The sequence below is a fragment of the Eumetopias jubatus genome, unplaced genomic scaffold, assembly GCF_037043125.1.
Source record: "Eumetopias jubatus isolate StellerSeaLion01/CBP00866 unplaced genomic scaffold, mEumJub1_p1.0 scaffold_2, whole genome shotgun sequence".
In the NCBI taxonomy this organism is placed as follows: Eukaryota; Metazoa; Chordata; class Mammalia; order Carnivora; family Otariidae; genus Eumetopias; species Eumetopias jubatus.
In genome coordinates, this window is record NW_028274808.1 from 146,412,957 (window position 1) to 146,436,988 (window position 24,032).

At 38.4% G+C, this 24,032-nt stretch overlaps 1 protein-coding gene across 6 annotated transcripts in view; it reads right to left on the reverse strand.

The window, feature by feature from the left end:
• RUFY3 (RUN and FYVE domain containing 3) overlaps positions 1-24,032 on the reverse strand; it is a 77,901-nt gene that overhangs the window by 44,383 nt on the left and 9,486 nt on the right. For 2 of the 6 annotated variants that reach the window (XM_028100550.2, XM_028100555.2), the window contains exon 1: positions 19,217-19,409. The exons of 3 other annotated variants lie outside the window; for them this stretch is intronic. In XM_028100550.2, the coding sequence (XP_027956351.1) occupies positions 19,217-19,394 (178 nt within the window). In that variant the 5' untranslated portion in view covers positions 19,395-19,409. Of the gene's footprint in view, positions 1-19,216; positions 19,410-24,032 lie in introns of those variants that run through there. One more of the 6 variants, XM_088021145.1, reaches the window with a different exon arrangement.

Consider the following 24,032-nt stretch of genomic DNA (forward strand, 5'->3'; position numbering starts at 1 on the left):
GGAAACCAGAGTTAACACTTCATCTACTAAAAAAAAGACAAGTGTTAGGGCACATCCATAATAACAGATGAGAAACAGAGTTGAAACAGCTCACAGTGAAGGTCTCCTGAAAAGAGCTGAGCCTCCATACATCGTCAGCTTTCTCAGGGTCTGAAACTGGGATCCATCCCAGACCCTGAGCTGCTAAGTGTGTTATGTATGGGCAATACTCCTTAACTCATGTTTATTCTTGTTACAAGTATGCATTTATAAAATCTTTTAAGTTATGTAATAGTACAGTAAAACTAGCATTTCACATAACTGAAATGAGGTAAGAGAAATAGAAAATGATAATAAAAAAGGGATGAAATGACTCAAAAGTTAATAAGTAAAGCCATTTCCCTCCCCCCCATTCTGATCTTTTTTTAAAACTACATTCCAGAAAGACTTTTCTGTAAATACATTCTTGACCAACATTACCATATACTATGTGACTGGTAATCTACTAGGATCATCAAAATATTGAGACAGTTTACATCTTCTATTTTTTTTATGTGTTACACTGGTACAATTCATCTTATTTCCCTTTCTGATTTCACCTACGATAATCATTCACAAAAATTCCCACAAAAACTAAATGAAAAAGAGGAGGCTGCCTCTCACAATAGGCTTGATTCTTGAAGTAGTACTATGTATTAAAGAAATGGAATTTTGACAGGTTGAGTCCTAGGGAAGAAGCCTTCAAGAAGGGCATAGATTTGTTGGCTTTTATGCGGCACTTTTCTTTAGTACCTAGTCTATTAAAGGAATCAAAACCTTACACTTGCGTGGTGCCTGGTAAATAATAACAATAGCAGCTAACATAATAGTAAATGCTACTCACTGAATGAATCAATACCCTCCTCTTTGTTTTCCTGTCTATGAACAATCAATCAACTATGTAATACTGATTTTTTTCATTGAATTATACATAACCAGTTACAATAAAAGCAGAATCAAAGATGGAATAAAAACACAGTTTGAGTATAGGAAATGAGATGAAACTTAGAATAATTTACTCATTCAAAGTGCTGAAGAAGAAGTTACTGGGCATCAGTACTCGTCTGGTGTGACCAAAGGGACTGGGCACAGTACCATCCCAGGTCTCCCATGGACATTGAGAAGTTTAAGACATATAAGGATTTTACACTTGAAATAGGACGATAAACACACAAGAAGTAGAGAACAAGTAAAAAGCCTTAAGCTCCAAGTCCTGCAGGGCTTGGGTGAATGGAGAAATGAATATGGGCCACAGCTGTCAAGCGGCACTTCCTTCAAGGTGCTCCCATCTGGAGGGTGGTAGTGGGGGTGGGGAGGGCGAAGGGGGAGAGTGGAGGGCAGTAAATGCTCCAGGTGGAATGCTGCAGGAGCAAGGCAGGAGAGGAGACTGATGCACTCAGGCGCAGGCAATGAAAAGGCCAATCTGCACGCAGGGCAGGGGATGTGTGTGTGAAGCTGGGGGACCTTTAATGCCCAGGCAAAGTGGGAGAATGTAAAATGATACAGTAATTGAGCCAAACTTCAATTTTTCTATTTTTATTATAAAATGTGTAAATTACCTTGATCTCCCTAAAGTTAGGTGCCGATTACAGAAGAAACTATTCTTGGTTTGGGGAACCTTTATATATTGGAACTTATGTGCTACTTTTGAAAGTAATTCCACCAGGAAGTAATGCTATTACAGGACCAAGCTGAAAGTGCTGAATGTTACGGAAATCCACAAATCTGAACAACATTCCAGGCTGGATACTTCAGATTCCTGGGATCTGTTTGTTTTTGACTACTGTGGAATTAACAGGAATATACGTTTTCACAAATGATAAAAAGATTTACATCTTCCCAACAAATAAATGAAAAAAAAATAGCCATAGAAAAACTTGATATATATTGAAACCAAGTCCCCTTAAAACATGTTATCTGACAAACATCCTGAAGGAACAGCATAAACATATATTTATGACACTGTACTTGGAACCACAAGGAGAAAGATTTTAAATGCAAGATTCTGAAAACCCTAATCCTGTACGAATGAGGTACCTGTATGGAAAATATGGCAAATATTTTTTACTACTCCAGTTATTGCCATGGGAAATAAAACCTAGAGCTGACAGTCTGGCTTATGGAAAACAATCAAAAGGTGGTTAGAAATTAAAAAAAAGAAAAGAAGAGAAAGAAAAAAAAAAAGACAGGAAGAAAGAAAAGAAAAAAAAAGCTGAAAGATGTTGGTGTGGCACGCACCTTCTGTATCATCGCGCATTTGCTCCACCAAATCTGTCAAATCCTCCCAAGAGTCTTTGCAAACGGCAAAAAGAAAGGAAAAGAAAGATAAAATGTCATGCAAGCCAAGAAAGAAAAGTGCTATTAAAAACAAGGTTTCAAAAGGGATAACTGAAAGGGAGATTTCCTAGAATGCTTTCAACTTAACCCAGAGATTAACAGTGAAAAGGGCTGGGAGCCTACCCAAGGAGGGGTAGGACACTAAGCGAGGTATCAACTACGACTATTAAATGTTTCAAAGCTAAAATAATTTCAAAGTTTCTAATAAAAGGAAACAAAGATGCATGTCCCATAAAAAAGTAACAAGAGATCTTTTTCCATTGAAAATCAAGACTAGGCTGTTCGTATTTTTAAGTGTGTACAACACTGACTTCATTCAACATTTGTTTTGACCACTTCAGTGAAGCCGGACGATATGTGAAATGCATTTTAGACTCAGGCCAAATATCATGATACAAACTAGTGACTCTTCTTAAAATAACCAAAGAAAAATCTAAATACCTTTCCCAAAGCCCTCCACCCCCACGGTTCTTCCCCAAACCAAAAAAAAAAAAAAAAAAAAAAAAGACGCTGCTTTGAAGACAAAATAAATCACTTATAATACAATACAGATATTTATTCAGTTAAAAGTACTCCTTCCTTTTACTATCTATTCAGTGTTCTTATACACAGAATATTCCATGTGAGGCAAAAGGACAGGAAAGAACACGGAGATTACAAATATAATAGATACTTCTGTGTCTTAAAGCTGTAAGATGACTATTTGGAAATAAATTTTGAGAACTTATGGACATTTTTTAAAAAGTATACTAGCTTCATCCTTCAGTAATTCTGAAGCTATTATATTGTACACAACTGCAATATTCACATGCAAACTCACAAAATCATGTGAATTTCATATGTATAAATATGCAGCAAATAAAGAGAAATTGTCAGAGGATGAAGCATAACAAAAATGAGAAAATGGGCAAAGAATACTTTGTCTACCATAAGCCTTCCTTCTTGAAAAATTTACCACAGAAACCACCATAGGGTCTGAGGCAATAACACAGAATCATGATCTTGGAAAAGAATTTATCATTTGTCCTGCTTTCTCACTAGTTTATTAAGTTATCACTGTAATTTAATTGGTTAATTCTTAGTTCTGATGTGATATAGTGATTTTCCAAGTGGGCTATAAGGGTACATTCTAGTGTTAAATAAATACATAGTTATAAAAATGTGATACAAATAATATTTAAATTTAAATTCAGAAAACAGGGAAGCAGATGAGTATCTAATAACGTGACATGTGATTAAAGTTGTAGACTGTTGGTTAGACCAGACCTGGGGACAGGGAATATAAAAAGAATGAAAGTATTGATAACTTTACACTTGTATTGTCTCCCAATTAAAAAGTCTAGAAATTAATAATTAGAAAACAACAGGAGTAGGGCACAGAAATCTAGGATTAAATCCCTAACTTGTGTCAACATCCCAAGCAAGTCACGGTGGTTCAGAGAACAGATGCAGGAGCCGGATCCCTGGGGCTGACAACCCAGTTCCACTCCTAATGGCCCTATGACCTTGTCCCTTACTTCATCTCTTTTTCCTGTTTCCTCATTCTATAAAAAAGGGAAAAGAACAGTGCCTATCTTACAGCACTGTTATGAGGATAAAAGGGTAAGCACAGGCCCCAATCCTTCATGTTATTATTTTCTGGCCAAATATATTTTGAAATTCAGATTATTCTTTTAATTTTAGAAAGGTAAAATGGTAAATATGGAGGCCAAAAAACATGCAGAACTAGCAGGACCTAGGGCAGTATCTTACAATCAAGCACATTAACATTCCTGTGGGAAATAAATGATTATTCAAGTTAAATAAGAGAAATAAAAACTATAAATAGCCTCAAATAAATTCAGGTCATGTTTTAGCACCAAATGAGTACAGGCAAATTTGTGAAAAATGCTCTTGGTTTTCAGAGCTTTTCTGGATTCTGCAATTGTGGTTATGTATGTGTAAAGCACTAAGATAGTGTTTCATATAGAAAAAGCACAGTATCAGTGTTAGTTACTATTATTTTAAAATAAATTAATGCCAAAATACATTATATATTTATTTCCATATATCATTTTCAAATAGAATCTGACAATATGCTACAAATTTTTATTATGTAGGAATGTACTCTTAACCACCACATGAGTTTACTCTAAAGACTTGCTATGTTCACCTTGTGAAAGTCAGTGAGGTGGATATTTCTATTTTATCCTACATTTTCTTTACCTAGAAACTGTATTTGTCACCTAATAAAATAAAAGTCTACCTAATCATTAAAGCAAAATATAAAGGTCCTCTGAGACTTGTGCACAGAAGAGTTCTGGAAAGTGAATTTCTAGGTAGGAAGGGGTGGTGAGTACAAGGGGTCTCTCTGACTTTCCCCCTGCCATGTCCCATCTCCAGCAGTTTCTCAGGTTGTTTCAATCAGATACATTTTCTGTTATGCTTTTAAAAAGTTATGAGTATCAGAGTGATGGAATCAATTTAAAAGGGCCCTCCTCCCTGAAAGGTAAAAAAGGTGTGTTTTCTTCTTCTAAAGTTGTTTTCCACTTATCGTGGCATGCTCAGTATTTTATTGCAATAAAGAATGGATACTGTGATGTTCTTTTATAATCTTCTCAAAGAAGGATTTATAAAATATTTTAAAAATTATGCCCCCTGGAATATGTTCAAATTATTAAAACAACAACAATGAAAGTATCTAATACATGAATCGAAGATGATAGTACCATGGACAATTCTTGTCTTTTCCCCAGAACATTTCACTTTTTTAGGGATAATACTTTGCTGCTTTTGAGCATGTTTTACCTGATCTAAAAATATATATTAACTTTGTGTCATATAATACATATTCACAAATTTCAGAGAGCAATAATCTAAAGGCTAGTTGATACAGAAGATAGGCCTGCATTAAAATTTGTCTATTGATAGTGCATAATTCAGAGCTGTACCGATCAGAACTATGCCAAATGTGTACTGTAAAGTTATATAGTAAAGGGAGCTTCCAAAGATACTCTAGCTAAACACAGAGCCTCAGTTCCCACTCAAAACACTGACTGACAAGGAAAGGAGCTGCATAGCTTGGAAATGGATTGTCACTGTGGGTGGTGCCCTGAGTCTGCTAATGAAATATCAGGACCACCACTCCACTTTAAACGCTTGGATTAAATGGTTAAAAATGCTGCACTAACAGACTCATGAGATGCACATGAGCAAAGACATTTTTTAAAGTCAAGAGGTAAGAGACAAGGCTGGAACTGTACAAGGGCCCTAAATTAGGAAGCATAGCTTATTTGAGGTTCAGTGAACTGTTTTCTTGGCTAACATTCTGTTTCAGGTCTAAGACTAAGTCAGCAGACTATTAGGTAGTACTGTAAAATATTCGCCCAGTGGCGATGGCAGTGTAGTCAGGTAGAAGGTGCCCTGGCTTTGACATTGATAAAGATTTGGGGTGGGGCCACTGTTGTCACAAGGCCTTGGGCCCTGCGTACTTCCATCTTTTTTCTCTGGATGAGGGAATTAGCTGAAGCTCCTTCTCTCTTAAGAAATGCTTAAATGAGCTCAAAGTCCCTCTCCATGTTTACGCGTCCAGGGCTGTGAGATCTCTCTTCTTCTTGATATATTCTTTTTTCAGGAGTGTCATTACTATAGACAACCAAGTTACAGTCAAATTTAGAGACAAATGTAACCAAGTTACACTGTCTCCTTGAGGCTAGGTGGCTCTGATTTAAAAAGTGTATTACAGTTTCTTGCGGGGGAAGTCTTTTTTTTTTTTTTTTTTTAAAGATTTTATTTATTTATTTGAGAGAGAGAATGAGAGACAGAGAGCACGAGAGGGAAGAGGGTCAGAGGGAGAAGCAGACTCCCTGCTGAGCAAGGAGCCCGATGCGGGACTCCATCCCGGGACTCCAGGATCATGGCCTGAGCTGAAGGCAGTCGCTTAACCAACTGAGCCACCCAGGCGCCCTCAGGGGAAGTCTTCTTGAAGGTCCAACTACTGATCATAAATAACTCTTTAAAGGACTGTTGTGAAAATAAAAGCTAACCAATTTAAAGTACTTAACCCACCTTAGGTATTCAATGTCGACTTTACCTTTACAAGAAACCAACATGTGCCCTGTATTTTCAACAAGCTGGATTCTTCTAAGTATATTTGGCTAACAAGCTGGATTCTTCTAAGTATATTTGCCATAATTAAAAAAGAAAATAGAGTGGGATTTAAAAAAAAAAACTAAACTACATATTAAACACAGCAGAAAAAACAAGTCAACACAAGTAGACCAAATGACAAGTTTAACAGCTGAGGTGCTGTTCACTAACTAATAATACAATTAGCTTGGTAATATAAATATTAGTATAGGAACTATCAAACTAATTTTTTAAAAATGCTAAGAGGTTCTGTTCTAATAAACCAGTAATTTAGGCCAAGATCTTTTCCCCACAGCAGAGTAAAAACAAAAATATCACAAATGGTCCTGAAAAAAGTAACATTAAATGACTGTGATCCTGTGATTTGTAATATGAAATCTCTACTTGGTCTTCCTCCCCAGTCCCTGACACAGGGCTCCTGAAACCTAGTAAATTCCTAAGTGATAACAGCACTAGGAGCATCTTCTGTTCTAATGAGGTGACTCTGGGTGGGCTCCTGGATGGGGGCTGGTCCCCAGAAAGACCAAGCCATGATTATAAGCTTGAATTTTCAGTCCCACTTCCCACTTCTTTAGAGAGGGGAAAGGGGCTGGAAATGGAGGCTACTGATCATGCCTATGTGGGGAAGTCTCACAAAATCCCAGTAGTATGGGGTTTGAAAGTGTTCCAGTTGGTGAACACATCTACATACCAGGAGGGTGATAGACCCCAAATCCACCAGGAAGAAGCTCCTGCATTTGGGACCCTCCCAGACCTCTCCCTACGTATCTCTTCATCTGGCTGTTCATCTGTATCCTTTTCTCATATCCTTTAATAAACGGCAAACATACGTGTTTCCCTGAGTTCTGTGAACTCTTCTAGCAAGTAACTGAACCTAAGGGGAAAGAAAGAGGTCATGGGAACCTCTGATTTGTCGCCAAGTTGGACAAAAGTTGTGGGTAACCTGGGGAGATTAGTATCTGGAGTGGGGGGCAGTCTTGTGGGACTGAGCCCTTAACCTGTGGGATCTGACACTAACTCCAGGTAGACAGAGTTAGAACTGTTAAATTGTAGGGCACCCAGCTGGTGTCACAGAATTGTTTGGTGTTAGAACCTCCCACCCCAATACACACACACACACACACACACACACACACACACACACGCGCGCGCACACACACACACACACACACACACACACACACACACACACACACACACACACACACACACACGGTGACCAGAAGGGTTAGAAGTAAAGCGTTCCGTGTGAAAGGAGAAAGACACAAGAGAAATATAGACTTTCTTAGTATAGCTGCAACACTTGAGCCATTTAATACTTAGCATGTATGCTGAGCAAAGGATTTTACTAAGGCAGTTTGTACAGAAGTCACAAACAGAAAATATCCCTAGACACTGCCCTTGAGGAGAACGAAGTAACTGTGACATGAGGTAAAAAGGGACTGGTATTAGAGAGATAAGATAAAATAGATTCCTAAGTCAGGTGAGCAGCTATGTGATGCTGGACGGCTAGGGAGGATATGGGCTGATGGGGACTGAGGGGATGAGGCACAGGGGCCTCCCCGCATCAGCAGACCCTCTGCCGCCTTGCCTGAATGGCAAGAAATAATCACGAGGTGTCTGATACCCCCCAACTGGGAAGCCTGCTGCCCACAGGACTAGACATTATGGAATTCTCAGATGAAATGTAGTACACAGCCTGAGTTTTATAGCTCTGAGGAGAAAGAGAAAAATCCCAGCAGCCTTTCACCCCAGAAAACAAACTCCAGCAATCACAGAAAATCATGAAATTTCTTATTGTACTTTTAACAGTAAAATTAATTCTCTTCTGCTTAGGATATTGTCATTAGCTTAAAGAAAAAAACAGATAAAATACAATCATGCAGTTTATAGCTGCTGTATCAACTGTCTTAAAAACAAACAAAAAAACCCCCACACAACTCTTTCCTTTGGAAAGTTCAGATTTTAGTATTGTGAGAAACCACAACCAACTGCAGTACGGAAAGACAAAAACGAGTTGCAAAGAAGTAGCCAATGTGAAAGTTTACGATACCATGCTGTTAAAAAAAATTTTTTAATGTTTATGGCAGCTTGGAAATGTCTAAAAAACGAAAGTATCTTACTATTTGACTCAGAAACTCCACGTCTAAAAAGGAAAACTGGTGAAGTGTTCAAATTAAAAAATAATGATGTACCCAAACTGTCAGTGGTGGCCAAATTTAGAAACAACTTAAAAGTTGTAACAAAGAAGTCAAAGATATTATGGCATATCCAAAAAACAGAAGACATTAAATGAGGTGGTAACAGATTTCTATTTACCAATGTGGAAAGATACTGCAGAGGAAAAAAGGCAGGTCACACACACAGGAATGGTATGATTTTACATGTAAAAATCTGTGTGAACTTTAAGTGAACTCTGTATATATTAATAAAAAAGAGACTCTGGTTACTAAATCTTATCTGTGTTTATCAATAGGTGCTAGAACTTCAGGTGAATTCTATTTTGTGTTTTATACTCTTCTGTATTCTGTAACTCTTACAGTGTGAATATATCATTTATATAACTAGAAAAATAGTTCTTTTCATAAAATACATTATGTACATAACAATAATATATATTTTCTTAAAAAAACCCTCCATTATTTTCAGCACACTGACATATACATTTTATTTGGGAATATTTAGTTATAATGAAAAATAATCACTTGGGGCCATTTGTCAACAAATGTATTTCTCCCTCTACACATGTGCTTCTAAGCTCATCAAATCTTTTTTTTTTAAAGATTTTATTTATTTATTTATTTGAGAGAGAGAGACACAGCGAGAGAGGGAACACAAGCAGGGGGAGTGGGAGAGGGAGAAGCAGGCTTCCTGCTGAGCAGGGAGCCCGATGTGGGGCTTGATCCCAGGACCCTGGGATTATGACCTGAGCCAAAGGCAGACACTTAACGACTGAGCCACCCAGGCGCCCCTCATCAAATCTTTCTGTTTGTTCTCCAGCAAAGTTCAAATATGAAAAATTGTAAGGAACAGTTTTTCATATTTACTCCTCTGTACTCAAAAGCACCTCAGGGGCGCCTGGGTGGCTCAGTCAGTTAAGCGGCTGCCTTGGACTGAGGTCAGGGTCTCAGGGTCCTGGGATCAAGCCCCACATTAGGCTCCCTGCTCAGGGGTAGTCTGCTTCTCCCTCTCCCTCTGCCCCTCCCCTACCTTCCTGTTCTCTATCTTGCTCTCTGTTGGGAAAAAAAAAAAAAAGTACTTCATAGCAGTCATAGTAGATTGGCAGGGGGCTGGAAGAGCCATAATGGAAAACTTTGCCTCATTATACTTTCTACTTCCCCCCAAAAAGGGGGCACTGCCAAAAAACCAAAATATAGCACAATGAAGAGCAGGGAATACTGTGGGTACTTTCAAATCACATCACTTCCCCTTTCCGGCCAGGTCTCATGGGTACCCAAGGCTGGGAATCCAACAGCTTGAATTCCAATCTGAGCTCCATCACTGAGTAGTTATCTAACCTGCTACAGATTTTTATGTCTGGAAAATGGTAAATATGCCCGTGATCAGGTTATGAGAAATGACTTTCTGGCACTGGAAGCTGTTAACCCAAAGAAGAGTTAATGTAAACTCTGTTAAGAAAGGGTGCCTGGGTAGCTCAGTTGGTTAAGCGACTGCCTTTGGCTCAGGTCATGATCCTGGAGTCCCGGGATCGAGTCCCACATCGGGCTCCCTACTCAGCAGGGAGTCTGCTTCTCCCTCTGACCCTCCCCCCTCTCATGTGCTCTCTTTCTCTCATTCTCTCTTTCAAATAAATAAAATCTTAAAAAAAAAAAAAAGGCACAAACTAAAGGTTAAAGAAAAAGCTCTAAGAAAGGTCCAGAAAGGCTCACCAATAGGGAGGAAAGATGGTAAGTCACTGTGATTAAGGACAATGCCCTGAAGCGGACACCAGGGCAGGGGCATTAAGGAGGTGGGAAGAACTGGCCAGGGAAGAAGAAAGGGCATTTTATGGAGAGCACATTACAGTCAGTTCAGAGGCATCAAGTAGCTCTGCTAATATTTCTCTCCCAGACAGGAGTTTATAAAACTTGGGCAAAACTTACCTTGAAAGGGTGACTAGCCAAGCTATTCCACAGCAGAGCAACAAGAAGGGATGAACTTTGTCCAAAGAACTTTGCCCAGTAGGCTTGTGAGACGGTATTGAAAGCTACCACCTCCACACTTTGAAAAGTTCACAAAGACTGCCTTGTGCACACGTAATCACAACTTGGAGAACCTGACAATGGAGATCAGAGGCTATCCGGGCTGGTGGCAGCAAATGTTCCCATATCTAACCAAGGGCAGATTACAAAAGGAGGTATGCCATATCAAAAGTATAGAACAGTAACAGGATTCTGTGAACACCAGAATCCTAACAATTCAGGTTTTATTTTCTGAACACTTCTGGAAGGAATAAATCAAATGCTGTACCGAATGTACCCGAGTCTAGACCCCGTGGGTCACCCTTGTGCACGGCATGCAGCTTTCAGACAGCTCTGAAAACAAAGCATGCCAGTAAATAAACACAGGCCTATGACGTGGAAAAACTCAAAACGTCTATTAGACATATAAAAAAATTATACTGATGATAGAATCCAAAGCAGTAGCTCTGCTTTTAGGCAATTGCTCCTTTTCATGGATATGTGAAACTGTTATGGAAAGTACTTAATAAATATGAGTCAGATGGATGACTGCTCACCTATAGTTGTCAAAAAGCTTTCCACTTTTAAAAAAAATAGCATTTTTTCTGATTATAGTAATATATCCTCTTGTAGAATATTTGGAAGACATAAAAAAGCATAAAGATATCATAATAATCACCTGTCATTCCACTATCCAGAGGGAATACTTTTTACTTTTTGGTATATTTTGTTTTACTTGTGATGAATGTGTACCCCTTCCTTTAACACAAATTGTGACCACAGTGTATGTAGTTTGGAGACAGCTTTTTAAAAATTATATTCTAAACAATACCCTATGCCATTAAATATTCTTCCACAATACCATTTTTAGTGCCTGTTGTATAGATGTTCTAGAATTTATTGAGCCATTTTCCTGTTCGGCTACTTGAGCTGCTTTTTAAGGTTTTGCTACTATAAATCATAAAACTGTGCTTTGAATCAGTATCTCTGATTATTTCTCAAAGACGGATGTCTGGTATAATCACTAAACTTAATTTTTTGAGGTTCTTGATTCACAGTGATAAAGTGATTTCCAACAAGACTGCACCAATGTATACACCTACCAGCAGACCCCACGCCTAAGTCTTCCTGTACTCTCATCAGCACTGAATATTATTCATGGATATATTAGAAAACAACAATAACAAATTATTATGTTATACTAAACTTCAATTTTCTAAGTAAGATATAGTGAGTCTGGAATAGGAAATAAGTGACTAAAAAATTAAATTAAAAAAACTCAAAAAACATAAATTGTGTGTAATGGAGGGACGGTATTTCAATAATCTTTCCATTCACCACTGATTATTTGCTGGGGTTAGGAGGTATTACTGAGTTCACCCAAAGTGTGTTGGAAAGCTACCATAAATAGTACACAGTACCATGAGGCCTTCTGAAGGATGCAAAAGAAAAGTTTTGCCCCAAAGAACTTTCTACATAATTTCATAAATGAGGAATCACACAGATTAAAATTAATCACTGGAGAATGATTCCAAGCGCATTCAATCAAGTGGCACAGGGAGTACCCAACGATTCAGGAAATGAAGAGTGTTGCGCATACTAGAGAAGGCCTTGTGGATGAAGGAAGTCAAGGGGCCTTCCATTTCCGGATTTGATGTCAGCATGCAGAATCTCAAGAGGGAGTCGTGTAATAGCAAGAATAATCAGGGTCCTGGTGAAGTGAGAATCAACCAGCTGGCTGAAATCGTTAAGTACTGAACGGGAGTTTGAAAAAAAAACATCAGATAAGTAAAATTACCCAAAGAAGGGCATGGAAATACTAGGCCTTTCAAGACTAAGGATTCAGTGTAGTGACTATTCCAAACAATCCATAATCATGAATACTTCTCTTACCACCATTATCTTTTCATATCATTTTGTACATCTACTTGAGAAACATTTTAAATTTAGCACATAAAGGTGCTTGCTGCCTGCCAGCCAGGTCAGTTTCAGCAGTGTGCCCTTTTTGCTGTTTGGTGGTATCTGTGCAATCATGTAAATATTTTCATGTACTTTATAAAAATGAGTGGAAAGAAGAAAATGAAAACAAGTGGATAAAAGCTAAGATTTCCAATTTAATTGACGGCAATCACCAAGCACACCCCAAATGACATGCTTTGGCCTCATTCTGACATTCACTGGACTTAAGCTGGCCAATGCTGTGATCAACTGTACACAAAACTACTGGGAAGATGTAACCAGAGAAGATGCCTTTTGTTACATGCAGGTCTGCTGTTGAACTTACATTCAGAGTTTTGGTATTGGAGTGTCCCAAGCAGGCTGAATGGTGGCTGCCTGTGTTTGAATCCTGGCTCTACCACTTACTACATTCCCAAATGTCAATTAGTAAAAGGGGGGTAATAATACCTAGGCTCCAAAGGTGGTTGTAATGATTAAATGAGATACTACATACCTATTACTTAGAGGAAACAGTTCCTGGCACCACAATCACTGCTCAATAAATGATAACATCCCCTCCACGACAACCTCATCACCCCCTTTTCAGGAGTACTCTACATGTAATAGAGTAGGCTGTCTGAAACAGGGCTCTTGTACAAGAATGAAAAGTTTCCTTTCATAAAGACTTCTTTGGCAATTTTATGAAGAATGAATCAGTACAGGAAGAAAAATGGGTTTGGAGAAAAGGTGAAAGTAGGTGTAGGAATCTAGAGGTGACATAATTAGTTCCTGGTAGTTTTAGAAATGAAAATGAAAGACAAAATTAAGACTTCGTTGTGGAACACAGCACAGATAGCCTTCTTTTATGCCCTAACACACGTAGCACTGTTTGTTTAATCATAACAGAAAACTGTAATAGCCAGATGCCTTGTGTGTATATAGGTGTTGCGTTAAATGCAACAATAAAAGTTCATTTATATAGTTCAGTCAAGTGATACTTTCGATATGATTAACATGTTCCCTTATGAAAATAATTGTAGCCTTGATTTTTCATCAACTTCAATTAATTTCACATAAGCATCAAGCATTGCATGCTTATAATTTTCTTAGTAAATACATGCTTATCATCAAAAAGATAAGGGAATGGTCACATATAAATAAGTGAAAATAGGAAATCTGTTCACAAATTTGCATGTTACTGATGTTCAATATTAAGAGTAATAGCTGTCTTAAACTTTTTACCATTAAGAATGGCTTTTATAAATGGATGAACCTATAATTTTGTTCATGGTCAGGATTTAATAGCTTATTACTGTTTTCCCTACTTCCGATAAAGAATTTTGTTACAAGAAGTGCTCAACAGCTCTAATTTAAAAATGAAACCAGCTACAAAATAAATTTGATACTTTATAAAATAAAAGAGTAATAATTGCTTGGTTTTTCTATTAATTTGGGGAAATGACTATTATTAAGTCTTATGTAGGAGGGCTATTAAAATTCACATAATATCTAGTATATGTTCATTTTATTAAAGTATAGGAGTAAACGCACACATATAATACAACTTATTCACTGTTAAGACACTTAAAGATTTTATGGTTAAAAAATTAACATTGTGCAAAATCAGAAGAGAAAAAAATCTATTTCATCACTATCTCTAACATTCTGTTACTAGTAGAGCATGTGGCTTTATTAATATTTCTGGTGAAAGTTACATGGAAAGGAAATTTGGAAAGTGGCTAAAAATATATACGGATAATCTTTCAGTTCTGGCATTTGGGTCTCTGAAAGTACTGTCTCCTCACCACCCACACCCCACCAATACCCGTTGCCTCCACTTTATGCCCAGATAACTCCTGTATACATTTTAGGTCTTACCTCAAACATGACTTCAGTTGGGAATCTTCCCTGGAATAGGATTTTTTACTCTGTACCACTGTACTGCAATGACTATTACTTTATTTGAAGTACCCCACTCCACACCCCCCACTTGCCAATAAGTCCGGAAAATACAGAGGACTGGACTTGTTCACTGTACCTTAGGACCTACTGTAGTGTGGGGCATAAATTATAAGTAGGACACTTAAATGTATATTGAATGAAGGGCCAAGAGTTTGTATGATAAAAACTGAGTTTCTTAAGTATTGTATTTTTCCTTTGGGGCGTTCTAATGGACACTAAGGATTTTTCTTCCAGAAAAAAAATATACAGAAATAAAATTTTATGTATGATTTTTAGGATCAAGGATCCCAGGTTTAGAAGCCCTGCACTAGGCTTTTTTTTTTTTTTTTAAAAGATTTTATTTATTTATTTGAGGCGGGGGGAGAGACTTAGAGGGAGAAGCAGACTCCCCACTGAGCAGGGAGCCTGATGTGGGACTTGATCCTGGGACTCCCGGGATCATGACCTGAGCCGAAGGCAGACGCTTAAACCAACCGAGCCACCCAGGTGCCCAGCCCTGCACTAGACTATAGTGAATTCATGCTATGAAGTTTCTTGGTAAATAGCACCATTTGGCTTCCCCTGCCAAAACGCCCATTGGGACATGCACTTTTTACATGGAAACATACGAAGTTCCCCAAGCATGATAGGGTTATACTAGGGTGCAGTGATATTAATGAGTAAAAGTACGTTAGTAAGTGTCAATGCGGTTATCTCAGCACCAGACACTTCCCATAGTCACTGAATAACACTTTCCATTACATTTATATTTTCCTTGCTTATTTTTATCTTATCAGTAGAGTATTCCCTGTTATATGTTAACGGTAAAGTATGTCCTATTGAATGGAAAAACCTGATCACAAATCTGCACCCATAATTTGTACCCAGACTGTCCTCTGGGAAATGTGAAGGGCTATCAATTTCTTAGTCCCCAGAACTGGACTTTGCATGGAGGGATGTCCAGTAAATATTTCTACCAACAGACTGACCAAAACACATCCTTGCATATAAAGCAGCATCATTACTACACTTGCGGATGTTTCAGATAAGCTCTCTCTTTATACATTACAGTAAAATGCCAGCTCTTGTAATGAACTAGTACTAAAGCAAACTGCAAGTACCAGGGACACTGCAGAGTTATGCAGTAATGGCACGTATGAAGTCCACCATCACATACATTTCTCTACAGTAACCTGGAAATCACTGTGTCTGCCCAATAGATCTCTTCTTCCACAGTCTGTCTCTTATTATCTGTATTTGAAAAGGAAGTTTCCCAAGTCAAAAAAGTAATTTCAAAACCTATAGCTGTCTTTGTAACCAGATGGTATATTTTATTGTATTAAATTGATCATCTGTGTGCATTGTCTTTCAATGTCGGATTCCCATTCTTTAAAAGGTTACTAGGAAAATAAGTATTGCTTGATAACTGACTTATATTTTTAACCAATTATTTTTTTGGTTATGGAGGTCCAAGAAAGGACAATGCTAAAACGTGAATTTAAGCTTACTTACTATTACTTTAGTCTGTCTGGTAAACAACTAGTTTAGACTGCTCCAAAAAGTTAGCTATAAAAAAACAGAAATATACATTAAATTGGTAATGTATTTAAGAATGTGGTGCGGCTCAAACTGTGGCTCTACGAATAACTATTACGCACATAACTAACGATTATAGGGTGTTTTTCATTAATTATCTCACTTAATCCTCCTAATCTACAATGAGATAGTTACCACTCCTAACTACCTGCTATTCTCCAGCTCAGCCAGCTCACCAGGTACTGCTGGAAATGTCCCCCCTTCACCCCACGTCTGCCTGATGATCGCCTAGTTATATACAGTGTCCAGCCCAGTTTCACTCATTGAACGAAGCCCTTTTCGGAACCCTCTCCTCTCCTGTGGAATCAATCCTAGGCTCCTGTCTTTAGGGGAAATCTACTTACAATCATAGATTTGTAGATTTCCTCCTGGTTTTAAAAAAAGTGTACTGGGGGAAAAGAAGTGTACTGAGGGACGCCTGGGTGGCTCAGTTGGTTAAGCATCTGCCTTTGGCTCAGGTCATGATCCAAGGGTTCTGGGATCAAGCCCTGCATTGGGCTCCCCGCTCAGTGGGGAGCCTGTTTCTCCCTCTGCCTGCCGCTTGTGTTCTCTCTCTCTCTGACAAATAATAAATAAAATCTTAAAAAAAAAAAAGTGTACTGAGAGATCACCTCCTTAACTACCAATAAGCACTGAAATAATGAAATGAGTGCTTCTATTCCCATGTATTTAAGGGTTAAGCTAGGCAGAAACTGAAGGTCTAGGCCTATACTTTAGGCTGCAGAGTGAGAGGCAGGAGCTCTGTTTTCAGAAAACAAAAGTTGGAAACTGCAAAGCTTCTATTGCTGAGGGCACACACAATCTACATTATCGTCTTACGAGGGTATATGATGCTTTTTGCCCATTTTTTCTTGTGGGAGTCAGGATGCCTCATTGCAGGAGTTGTGTGGTCAGATATCTTTCCCTCTATGAGTCAGCTGGGAAGTACAGTATGAATATTCCTGTGTGTCCAGGCACCAGGTGCTCCATTTTGTCAGCAAGGTGAGATTCACATTATCACTGGCCTGGTAATAGCTAAATTATACCTAATAATTATCACTGGTATTAATATTAAAGCAGACATTTCCTGAGTCCAAATGACTGAATTAGCTAGTAGAGCAAGGAAATAAAAGCCCTGTAAAGCACCGCCTTGTTTCCTAGATCACTAAACCTACAGATGCCTTCCTGGGTCTGGACTTTCTTTTATTATTTCCATTTCTAATCATTTGAAATTGTTGTTTCTCTTGCCCAATTTAAGGCAAAAATTCTAAAATTCAATGATAGCATTTCCCTATTTTCCTCCACACCCTCTATAGTTGGTTCTAAGGTGTTGGGAACTCCCTATTTGTCTATTTTCCTTAATCAAAGGATTAACCTAACCTAGAGCTTAGGTTGCAGGCCACGTACATTTTCCATCACAGATTGCCCCTTGAAGGATTCATACAGCACCACTACAAATGCTTACATGAACTGAACAGCTCACTTTGCTCACTCATAGGAATCTTGTTCTAGAAACAAATACACAGTCAAAGTACTAAAATTGTTAGAAATTATTTTTGAGACACTGATATACTGGGTTTTATAATTAAAGGAGTATTTCATATTGCATTACTTTCAATATGGATGAGAATACTTTCGAAAACAAAGTATGCAAATTGAGGCATTTGCTAAAAGACTTCTTGGTAGCCTTCTAAAAATGTTTTTCTTCCCTCAAGATTCTTAAACCTTGAGGCTGTTTTAAACAATACTGGCATTCTATGGAATGCCAGCTGATGTCTTCCAATCCTTGTGCATGTTCTGATTCTGAGACTTAGAGCCAAAGGAAGCTGCCCAACTGACAAACCAATTGTTAAAGGATGCAAAAGGTCAAATATCAAATATTGATATTGATTGATATTGATACTGATCAAATATTACCCTTAAAGACACATCAAAATGAATACTTTGTGTTCTGTGATATTAGTCCGCTCTAAAACTTTCTCAAGGCTAAGCCCAACTGGGAAAATAAATCCTTTTCAGAATAAAGGGTGAGATCTGAGTCATGATAAGATTGCAATATAAGGTCAAGGGCAAGGAATCACTTTTCCCAAACCCAATCTGCTATGTGCAACTCACCTTATGGTCTCTATTCTGCAGATATGCCTAAATACCAGGCAGATGTTGATAAAGAATCTCTCATTTGTGAGCATTTCTGTCATTATTTTAAAGCTAGAGAATAAACACGCTAAGAGGCGACTCCATAAAAAACAAAAATATTTGCATCTAGGACTCAAATTAATTCTCTTCCTTACAGCATTGAGTTAGGAGAATTAAGGGGTATAAGCTGAAAACCTCTGATAATTTAGAGAAGGTTCTGGGAGAAAGTCACAAGTTAAGTAAGCGACCACAAAAGTCTCAAAGGTATTGACTGGAAATTTCAAATGGGTCATCACAGTTACCACAAATAACTTATAAAAAGCAATGGCCAATAGATTCCATGGGAAGGGATTACCGTATTAGTCATGTTTAACCTTTTAAGGCATTATCCTTTCTTAAGCGTCTGTATTCATTCAACAAGCACTGAATGTAAACCTGCTTTCTCATCTGTAGTCCATATTATTAAAGAAAGATAATATTTGACCAGATATTTTCTAGATATCGTAGCCTGTTTAACATTATACTCTGATGCCCCTTGGTAAAACACCGAATGTTTCAACTATGTCATGTACAATCCTACAGTCATGCTGTCTTAACTTACTCTATTAAGAATTACTGCAATTTCCATAATATTTTAGTATATAATCAATACTAATAGCTTCTTCATTATTGATTAGGGCCAAATGTGATAAGTGACCTCAAATGTTCTTTTTAGAAGGCAGAAAGACAAAGAGCTCTAAACAGGCACCAGCATCTTTTGAAAGGATACCTCAGGGGGCAGGGAAAAAATATTTTTTTCCCCGAAAGTACAGAAGGGGAACTGGGTAGTAGGTAAGGATGAAAGGTTTTCATGGTTGCTAACAGGTTAGAGTATGGGTTCTTCCTACCTCTCCCTGACCCTCCCAGCCTACTGTAACAATGAGGATGCTGGTGAGATACTAGCGGACAGGGTCTGACCATACCTTCATGGGTAGGCTCTGGGTCAGGTGTAAGTGAGATGTCATCCAGCTCTCGCAGGCAGAGCCATTCTCCGTCCATAGACACTCGGAATTTGCAAAGGTAGATGGTCTCCATGGCAGCCTGTGTGATCTTGTCAGTGGTGGGGGTTGGCATATCGGTTGGAGGCGTCAGAGCAGACATGATGACTCAGCTGGGACCACAACACACACTCACACACACACACTCACACACACACTCACCCCAACAAAAATAAATAAAACCTCCTCACCAAAAAAACCCAAATCCAAAGCTCTGGAACAAAGCTCTCAAGAAAAGGGGTGGGGGAGATGAAAACAAATCACAAGGAAAAATGCCTATGGTTTAAGAAGCAATTGCTCAAGATGAACAATTCTATACTACCTTTTCTCATAGACAGTTCCTACCACATAGCAAAATAAAATGATGCCTGGTCTTCTCCTAGCTTCTCTCCTTTTATCTTCTCCTCCCTACCCCCTCCTTTTTCAGCTGAGCTATCGGCTTTAAATCCTGCACAGCCGATGCCACCTTAGCTGGCTTTAAAAAACTGGCCTCTGCATGAATAAGTGAAAAATCCTCTTTTGTGCAGAAAAAAAAAAATACAAAAAAAACAAAACAAAACCCAACCCTGAAAAATAAACCAATATTTTCAATTTAGCTTAAAAAAAAAATCCTGAACTGCAGAAATCACTTCCAGGATCTGCTCAGATGAGCCGGGATGCTGAGTTCTAATAGGATTGGTTGTGCGCAGTAAGCAGGGTGTTGACCAAAATGGCTGACTAATGAACTGAACTGAAAATCCAGGCTCATGTGACCAGCTGCTCTGAACGTGGGGCGAGCAATTCCCAGGATGCTTTATAGATGCTGCTGATGCAGGGAGAGCAATTAGGCTGCTGCTCTCATCCTGTACAACCCACTTCCAGACTCTGCTAGTCAAACTGTGATCAGACATAACACAATGCACATATCCTCATCAATTCCCTCACTCTGGGATTAAAGGGCTGGATAACAGGAAGACAATTAACGCTGGGTAATACTCCAGAGGAGAGATGATAAAAGAGCCAGATGAATTTAACAAGTACATAATTCACCTCTAATCTTTACTCTCATATACCTAGCTATTAAAATTCTTCACTCTCTAGAGGTGGTGTTCTAAGAAAAAGCAAAAACAGATTTTCAAGTTAAATATCATACTGTTAGGCATTTATAATTTCCTTCCCCAAGGTACAAAAACCTGACTTTCTAGACTGGACAGAAGTGCAAGAAAAAAACTTGACGGTAAAAAAGCAAAATCCCTTCCAATTAATGGCAACCCCTCCTTTTGATGTTGCTGTATTTACCAAGTTTCTGCATAAAGTATGTATTATGTTTCTAATCAGAAGATAAAACTATGTTTATTTTTAAAAGTCTCTCATTCTAGGGATTTCCTAATTAGAAGGATACCTTGATTTCTGAGAACTAAAAAAAAAATTCTCCTTGAGTATTGTATTTTATTTACAATACATACGCATGCTATGTAACATTTAAATATAATATTAAGGGGCGCCTGGATGGCTCAGTTGTCAGGCGTCGGCCTTCAGCTCAGGTCATGGTCCCTGGGATCGAGTCCCGCATCAGGCTCCCTGCTAGGTGGGAACCCTGCTTCTCCCTCTCCCACTCCCCCTGCTTGTGTTCCCTCTTTCGCTGTGCCTCTCTCTGTCAAATAAAATAAATAAATAAATAAATAAATAAATAGAATAGAATATTAAAATTTCATAAATGATTCATCCTAATTTGAGACTGAGCTCAAAGAAAAAAATGCTAAGAACCAGACTCTAGATAAACAGGCATTTCTCAAACTGGTAGAGGGAAGGCAAGCTGGTACAATGTCAAAATGCATATACATATGATTATTTACAATTAGGAAGAAAATTAGCAAGTTATTAAAGAAAACAAAATATCCCAGGTTTATTCATTTCTATTTAAATCTCTTGCACCATTCTCCTACATCTGGACCCAGAGCTATTCATTCATTCATTTATTCATTCAGTAAATATTCACTAAGAGTATTTCACAGGCCAGGCAGCAATCCAGGCACTGGACATGCAGCAGTAAGACAAGATCACCTCTTCAAGGAGGCAGAATTTATGTATCCAAATACTGAACACAAGCCTTCATTTAACGCATTCACATTAATTACAGGTTGATTCCTTTCTAGCCATATACATTTCCATCTTATACATTAAAACCTTAAGCTATGCAATACTTCAAAACCTTATAAGCAGTCATTAAAGCCTTTAAATGAAACTTACACTGAATAGTTCCTGGAATCACAATGCCAAAGAGCCCCGCCTATTTGTACATACGGCACCAAGACTGTAGGTCACTGATACATTCTTAAAATATAGAATGGTGAAAACAAAAAGGAAATCTGAATGCTTTGAGATTTCCTGGGTCCACCAATACCTGAATTGAGCCTGTCACAAACCATGACAATCTTTTTACCAACCAGCCAAGAAGCATTTACTAACCCTGAACAGATAGGGATTGATTACAACACACCAGCGTAACAAGAACACCTAGGTCAAGAAGCAGAGAAACCTGGTTAATAATACTCCTTCCAAAGGTTCTTCTCTCCAAGCAGAAGACACCCGGAGGGAAGCCCAAAGGGAGGGAAAAACCCTGCTGCAGGAGCTAGCCTTGAGTTTCCCTTATCTATCCGTTTGAGGAGGTATTAGCAGTCATTTCAGAAATAAGAATCGTGAGTGAGCAGGAAAACCTGTATTTCCACTCTAAGGCAAACCTTTTTTTTCTTTTTTAAAGATTTTATTTATTTATTTGACAGAGACACAGCGAGAGAGGGAACACAAGCAGGAGGAGTGGGGGAGGGAGAAGCAGGCTCCCGGTGGAGCAGGGAGCCCGATGCGGGGCTCGAACCTACGACCCTGGGATCATGACCTGAGCCCAAGGCAGACGCTTAACAAGACTGAGCCTCCCAGGCGCCCCTGCTTGCAGGTAAACACCCTTGAATCTTAAGCTTAAACAGTTCCATTGTTCACAAGCAATGAATTTACTATGAAAACAGGCACTATTTGTAAACTAATAAAAATAATTCTAAACATTGTTTAGCGCTGTTTTTACATTTGGGTCTTTACTAGGTAAATATTAGAATGTAAAGGTAACATTAAGTCATAAGTGAGACAAACCTTGGAACTTTTTTCTCATTCGATCCTACCTGTGAATAAAGGCACATATTTATAAGGTACTTGTGAGGAGGACTGAGGTATAGTCTGTGGCCCTAAAACAGAACTAACAGGCTTAGGTGAAATTCAAATCCAAGGTCATGATCTGAATAATACTATGTTCTAGCTGCTTACACAGCTCAAATTTTCCACACTAAAATTGATCCAAAGTAAATGAGATTCACATGTCAAAGTCAGAAGTCACATTCCTTTTAAAGAATATTTACTCAGCTACTATTATAAGAAAATGACTGGTTTGTCATGCTCAATGTCCGTGTTATACAATGTGGAAAAATTATGACTTAAGGTACCTATCATTTATTAACTCTCTTATCTTCCTTTAGGTGCTTTATAAATACTGTATCAAATCCTCACAAGAATCTTGCAAAAGCAGGTATCGGTATCTCTGCTTTACATACAAAAAAAAAAACAAAAACAAAGTCGAGCCAAGTCATTGGCCCAAGATCACACAACTAGCAAGCAGTGTATCTGGGATTTCAAGATCTGCCTTTGGGGGGGGCAGGGGTAGAGAGAGGGGGGAACGAGAGAATCCCACGCAGGCTGTACGTTCCGGACTGAGCCCATCATGTCGGTCTCAATCTCACAACCCTAAGATCATGAGCCGAAATTAAGAGTCAGACGCTTACCCAACTGTGCCCCCCCGGTGCTCCCCAAGATCTGTCTTAATGTCCCCAAACCAAAGTCCACATTTTCTTTCATACCTTGAAATGTCAGCACGCCAACCCAAGGATTAAATTTTAATTAGGGAAAATAAAAACAAAACAAAAAGCAAAACCAAAATACCACAGGCAACATCCCTATAAAGTTTCCCAAATATGAATTTCAATTTAAGATTCTAGGAGGAGGAAATTTTTATTAACTTTCACACTTTACAAACCACTTATTCTTATACATTCTAGTTAGGTTTATAATAAGTATTTTCTGAGAAACTGAGAACCGAGCACAGATCTTTCCTGCTGTGTGCTGCAACCAGATTCTTCCTGATCACCGTGAAGGATATACTACTTACTATACCTCCACTCTGAGGAAAAGAGCTGGAAATAACCATCTTAATTAAGTTTCCTCCTCATCCATTAACTTAGTTGGGCATATTAAGAACACTTGATACATTCAGTAGTGTGAAAAGATAAATGAAGGTGGGAATTAATTTCTAAAATGACTTATTCCAGAACTTCTTCAAATAGCTAACTTCAATATATAATTTTTTGTTTAAAGATTCTATTTATTTATTTGACAGAGAGAGACATAGCGAGAGAGGGAACACAAGCAGGGGGAGTGGGAGAGGGAGAAGCAGGCTTCCTGCTGAGTGGGGACCCCGATGCAGGGCTCGATCCCAGGACCCTGGGACCGTGACCTGAGCCAAAGGCAGATGCTTAATGACTGAGCCACCCAGGCGCCCCTGAATGTATAATTTTAATTCTTAAAAAATATAACCAATATCCATGAAACCATCGCCCAACTGATGAAATGAACCAACAACTTAAAATTTTGTGCTCCTTCTTTCTTCTGAATTCCTGCCTCCACTTTTGAGGCAATTACTTCTGAATTTTGTGTAAATCAT